The 6,000-nt window shown below is 57.3% G+C and overlaps 2 protein-coding genes across 2 annotated transcripts in view; one reads left to right on the plus strand and one right to left on the minus strand.

Moving 5' to 3' along the window:
* Window positions 1-2,473, plus strand: part of SZT2 (SZT2 subunit of KICSTOR complex) — a 56,543-nt gene extending 54,070 nt beyond the window's left edge. Inside the window, exons 72-73 of the mRNA XM_058552159.1 lie at window positions 1,400-1,468; window positions 1,604-2,473. Of these exons, the coding sequence (XP_058408142.1) occupies window positions 1,400-1,468; window positions 1,604-1,747 (213 nt within the window). The 3' untranslated portion in view covers window positions 1,748-2,473. The remainder of the gene's footprint in view (window positions 1-1,399; window positions 1,469-1,603) is intronic.
* HYI (hydroxypyruvate isomerase (putative)) lies at window positions 2,470-5,226 on the minus strand. Its single transcript, XM_058552158.1, has 8 exons — window positions 4,993-5,226; window positions 4,805-4,916; window positions 3,659-3,773; window positions 3,326-3,404; window positions 3,188-3,237; window positions 3,015-3,084; window positions 2,740-2,874; window positions 2,470-2,627 (listed from the first exon to the last, which is right to left on the minus strand). Exons 1-8 carry the CDS (start codon window positions 5,189-5,191, stop codon window positions 2,554-2,556), a joined length of 834 nt encoding a protein of 277 aa, XP_058408141.1. The 5' UTR covers window positions 5,192-5,226; the 3' UTR covers window positions 2,470-2,553.
* Window positions 5,227-6,000: the final 774 nt, after the last annotated feature.

Genomic DNA, 6,000 nt, shown 5'->3' on the forward strand with positions numbered 1-6,000 from the left:
AATCTTTGGCTAGAGATCTGAGGGCCAAGCTCCGGAACCTCAGCATCAGTGGCTGGCCTTGGAGACTGCAGACCCAGAAAGGACCTCTCGAGCTTTAAAGCCTTGTTACCCAAAGTGTGGTCCTCACACCAGCAGCATCAGCCTCCCTCCTGGTAGCTTGCCAAATGCAAACTCTCAGGCCCCTCTTCAGACCTATGGACTCAGAACCTGCCTTTAGCCAGATCCCCAGCACGTTAGAGGTTGAAAGCACTGTTGGGAAGAACAGAAGCTATGGTGCTGGGCATGGATGTGGGGATTAAGAGACTAAAGAGATGGGCCTAGCAAGAGCAGTGGTTCAGGAGAGGAGTCGTTCAAGAGAAGACTTCAGGGGGCCAGCCCGGTGGCACAAGTGGTTAAGCATGCACGCTCAGCTGCGGCGGCCCCAGGGTTCGCCGGTTCGGATCCCGGGTGCGCACCGACGCACCGCTTGTCAAGCCATGCTGTGGCGGTGTCCCATATAAAGTAGAGGAAGATGGGCATGGATGTTAGCCCAGGGCCAGTCTTCCTCAGCAAAAAGAGGAGGATTGACAGATGTTAGCTCAGGGCTGATCTTCCTCACAACAACAACAAAAAAAGAAGACTTCAAAGGGAAAAATAGGAGTTGGTCTGTGGTGAGGGGTTCTGCAACAGGGTGCTTGTGGGGAAGGTCAGTTTCAAGGTTTTGCAAAGGGTCATCCAGAGAAACCGAGGTTAGTTTAGGATAAAGCTGTAGGCAGGTGTGAGTAGATGGGGGTGCTCCTGTGGGCAGTGAGAATGCTGAAGCAGGAGTGGTTTGGGGGATGAGTTGAGTCTGAGGTCCATGAGGACCTTCCAGGACCATGGTCTAGAAGGTCTATGGCCATCGGGATTGGAGCTCAGGAGAGAGAGATCTAGGCAGCATCTGCATGAACAGGTGGTCACTGAAGCCTTGGGAGTAGAAGAAATTGCCCAGAGAGAGATCACAGAGCTGAGCATCAGGGACAGACAGACATAAGGGGACAGGCCCAAGGGAGGTCAGAGATATACAAGGACAGAACAGGAGGGGCCGTGTCAAAGGTAGAGAACTCTCCTTCATTGATGGGCTTCACTGTGCCAGCTTTGCATAGGCCCTCTAGATAAATCTCAGGAACCTTCCAGTCAAGCGCCCCCTCCTCATTCTGATGAGGCTGCGCAGGCCGATCAGGAGCCAGCGAGGGTGAGGACTGAGGTTCGATTTGGAGATGAGGTCCTGGGTGACTGTGGAGTGCAGGTGGGGTCAGGTGTGGTGATGGAAGCCGGCCTTCCTCAGCCTGCTCCCACTTCCAGGATGCCCTCAAGGAGGGATTGTGCCTCCTCAGGTGAGACAAACCTCACTCCCCACCTCATTTTGTCTTTTCTGCAGGTTGTGCTGAATCAGAAGTTCACTGACTGTTTCGTGCTAGTGTTTCTGGATTCCCACTTGGGAAAGACGGTGAGAACAGGGGGTGAGGGGCTTTGTGTTAGCCTAGTGGGAGGCTGTACCCCAAATGCTCACTCCAGAGCCTGCCGAGGTTGGGGTGCCCACCCTGCCCTCTTCTCACCACTGCACCCCCACCACGTTCCCCAGTCTCTGACAGTGGTTTTCCGAGAGCCCTTCCCGGTACAGCCCCAGGACAGCGAGAGCCCCCCTGCCCAGCTGGTCTCCACCTACCACCACCTTGAGTCTGTCATCAACACAGCCTGTTTCACCCTGTGGACCCGCCTCCTCTGAGGGAGGGGCTGCTGAATGTCACTGTTCCTCGAATCATGAATCTGTAAGATTGCCTACTTGAAGCAGAACTGACCAGCCCTTCTCGGCCCCAGGGCAAGCGTGGACACTGAGGGACACCAAAGGCTTTGGGAATCTATCTTGGGGGTCTGCAGCTGCAGCCTGGTAGCAGGGGCTGCCCTCCCTGAACACTCACAGCTGCTGACCAGCCCAGGGCTCCAGAAGGTCAGGTCAACTCCCTGGGCCCTTCCAGAAAGGGACTCCTCTTTCTGCTCACCTGGTAGAGTCCCGGGAATTCTTCACACCAGGTGGCAAGCACTCACCCCTTAGAGCTCTTCTGCCTGAATCCTGCCTCCAAGTCTTTGATTGCTGTCAGCCGCCCGCCTCTGCCTTCCACTCCCCATCTTGAGCCCTCTGGCCTTCATTTCCCACTGGGACGTCACTGCTGGACATTGCCATTGAGATGAGACACGTTGGTTCCACCCCCAGCTCTGCTTTTCAAGCACCTGTGACCACAGGCAAATCCCTTTGCTCTCGGACCTTTGGTTTCTCATCTGTACATGAGGAGGTGGGCTCAAAAGCTCTCCCATCTCCACAGCAACACTGGCACAGACTGGAGGACGTGAGCATGCGCTGTATGTCCCTTCTCAACAGGAGGGAAGCAACCCGGAGAAACTGAAAGTTTAGACACTGTGTGTCCCCAACAATAACACGCATAGGAAATGTTCACCAGGGTGTCTTTAATTCCGAGGAGACTCAGGATGCTCAACTCACTGTCCCACAGAGGCATGCGGGTGGGGTGCAGGACCTCACTGGCTGGCCTGTGGATGGCCCCGCCTATCCCAGTATGAATGGAGCCAACTCAGGCCTTCTACTGTGTCTCCTGAGGGGAGGGGGAGGCAGTGGCATCTCAACTCATGAGGAGAAAAAGAGCCCCTGTCCCTCCAGAGCTCCCTTCCCCAGGGGCAAGCCTGGCACCTCAGCCCACCCCTCACCTTGAGGCTGGTACTCGCAGCCTACGTAGCCTTTGTAGCCTTCATCTTCCAGCAGTTGGAACAGATAGGGGAAGTTCAGCTCTCCGGGGCTGCCAGGCTCCCCCCGGCCTGGGACCTGTGCCACCTGCACATGCCCTGGGAACAGATATGGGTGGATGTGGGGCCCCAGGCTCCTGCTGAGGCCTGAGGGACAGATGCGGGGGGCTGAAAGAGTAGGAGGACAGAGGAAGTAGCACAGCAGACTGGGAAGGAGCAAAGAAAGGGACCCCTCTCACCAACGATGGGCAGAAACTCCCGGATGTTTCCTGTCAGGTTGCCATCCATGATCTGCCAGTGGAATATGTCCTGGGGCAGAGACTGCCACAGTCAGAGACCCCTCAGGCCCCACCATTCTTCCCAGATTTGAGAACATGGGCCTTCTGAGAAGCACTCCCTTTCTTCCGCTTACCATTTGTAGCTGGAGGTTGGGTCTTCCCACCTTCTGCAAGATGGCTGCCGCTGGGAAGGAAACCAGGGAGGGGGCCATGAGACTCGAGGAGAGCACAGGAATCAAAGGGACGGGGGAAGGACAGGCTGGGGGTCCTACCCTGCTGGGGCGTATCCAGGAAGTACTGGGGGTCAGTGACACGGGTGTTGATGGGCTCCAGCAGTCCCACGAGGTTCTCCTAGCACCATGTTGGATCTGTGAACACAGCTCTCCCCCAGGTTTGTCTCCCATCACTCACTCACTGGTCAAGCAGCTCACCAGTCTTTCTGGGCCAGTGCTCAGCCTTGTGCCTCATCGCTCCCCATACTGTGCGCCCCCTACACACACACACACACACACACACACTCGCTCCCCATACTGTGCGGCCCCTACACACACACACACACACACACACGTGTAAGTGTGTGTCTATATGTGTTTTCACTGCCTCACCTGAGCCAAAATCCCAGCGGCGTGCCTCAGGTTCTCCAGAAAAACGGTCTCCATTTCACCCCTGACTGCTGCTCGATCTGCCCCCTGGGGTACTCGGCCGGCCATGAGGTGAATCCTGTGAGGAAAATGGGACTGGAGGGGGCTGTGGAGTCCATCCTAGAAGCCCGGGCCTTCACTCCCTCAGCTCCCTACATGCACCTCCTCCAGCCGCCTTCTGGCTATGCCAGCCCTGCCCTCCCCCAGGTGTCTAGTCCCTACCACCTCGCCATGGTGCTCAGGCGTCCCAGCGCCCTCAGACACTCCTGTGTCAGCCCAAGGCCAGGCCCTTTCCCAGATCCCTTTGGGGGTCAACCCATCCTCCTGCCTCCAAGACCTCAGTCCCTCACTTAGCTCCCGCTGACTCAATGTCTCCTTTTCCATGTCCCTTCTCAGCCTATAAACATGTCTAAGTCTCACCTTTTAAAAATGACCCTTACTTCTCAAGAATTCCATGCTGCTTGTCTGACTCCTTGCCTCTGTTTCCTAGTTTCTTCCCCACTGTCCCCGCCCCCACTAGTAATGACCCCTTGTTGCTGGTTCCTCCTCAGCCTATTTGCCCTCTGCACGATTTGACATTTATTTGATCAGCCGCACTTTGAGCCTTCCACCTGCTCCCATCACCACTTGATCTTTCTCAGCCACATCCAGCATCTCCAGCCTCGTGAACTCTGAACACACGGAGCCTCCTTTTGCCTCTGGCCACTGCACCCTTGCCTAGGAGGAGGGAAGCAAATGCCCACTCCTTCAAGACCCAGTCCAACATCACCACCTGCGAGAAGCTTTCTCTGATCCCAGTTAGGCTCCTCCTCTGCTTCCACAGCCTGCTTGAATTGACCTGTCCTCAGATGGCTCGCTCCCTACGTTTACTTTGCTATCTCCCTGGTCACACCGAGCTCCCAGCGTGGGATCCCAGCGTGAGGTGAGCATGACAGAGCTGCAAACTGAGAAGGACACACTGACAGATAACTACAAAAGGCAGTTTTACAAAGGACCAGGACTGAAGGCGTGGAGAACGGCCGGTTCGCTCAGACTCCTGAGTCTCTCAGACCCCGAACGAACGTGCGGCAGGGTCTTGGGTCACAGAGCGGGGAGGAGAGGGTAGGATACCTGGGACAGCCCAGAGCCTTGGCGTACAGGACGGCCTGCTCCAGCCCCTCTCGGAAGGCCGCCTGCCTCCCGGGAACGGCCCCCAGCCCCATTTCCCCCTTCTCTCGGTCTCCTGCGGAGAGAACGGGCCTCAGCCCCCAGGTCGGGCACCCTGCACCCCCGGCCCCGCCCCGAGCCCCGCGGCGCACCCGGGGGCGTGTTGATCAGCACCAGCCGCAGCCCCGCTTCCCGCGCCGCGCGCGCCAGCGCCTCTGGCGGCTCCGCGTACGGCCAGCCGACCTCGGCGGCCTCGAAGCCCGAGCTGCCCGCGGCCCGGAGCCGCGCGGGGAGGCTGGGGAGCTCGGGGAACAGCCACGACACATTGGCCGAGAAGCGCAGCCGAGCCATGGCCGGCCGGGAGCAGGGGCGCGGGGCAGAGTCCGGGGCGGAAGCGGCGGGGCCCCGGGAGGGCGCGTCCGGACAGAGCCCGCGCAGGAGCCTGGCCCGGCCCGAGCGGGGGCGCGCTGGCGCCGCTTGCCGGGCACGGAGCTTTCTGTGCCGGCCTTTTTGATGCGAAAAGCAGTGTGCTGTAAAAACTGTGGACAGTCCCGAAAAGTGAAAAATTTCAAGGCAGGAGGAAGAGACGCGCGGGCACAGGCGAGAAGGCGGAGCCAGGGTAGCGCGGCGGGGCGTGGGCGCCGTAGAAGGTGGGGGAGCCCCCGCGCCCCCTGGGCTGAGAGCCGGGGGAGGGAGCGAGAGAGAGCCGGCCCGCCTCGAGGGCCCAGTTAAAATGAAGGAACGTGGACTTGAACAAATGCTTGGTATTTTCCCTCATTATAAAAATATCTGTTCATTATGGAACATTTGAAAGCTGTATGACGAAATAAAGAACATGTAACACACCAGTTATCGCGCCACTCACCCGCTGACTTTCCCTTAGAGATTGGAAAATAAACGTGCCGTTTTTTCGTAGAAAATTCTGATCATACTATATATGTGGTTTTATGGCCTGCTTTTTCATTATTATCATTTTGTGAGCATTTCCCCGTGTTCTTCAATGTTCTTCAAAGTCATTGCATTAGCTGCTCATTGTTCTATAGCTAGGCAGCCCAGAATTTATCATACTACTTTGTTGGTGAACATCGGGGTTTTTCAACGTGTGTGTGTGCGCGCGCGCTATAAAAGCACTTTAATGCACCTCTTGGTCCCATCTCTGC

This window comes from Diceros bicornis, chromosome 13 (assembly GCF_020826845.1).
Source record: "Diceros bicornis minor isolate mBicDic1 chromosome 13, mDicBic1.mat.cur, whole genome shotgun sequence".
NCBI classification, from domain to species: domain Eukaryota; kingdom Metazoa; phylum Chordata; class Mammalia; order Perissodactyla; family Rhinocerotidae; genus Diceros; species Diceros bicornis.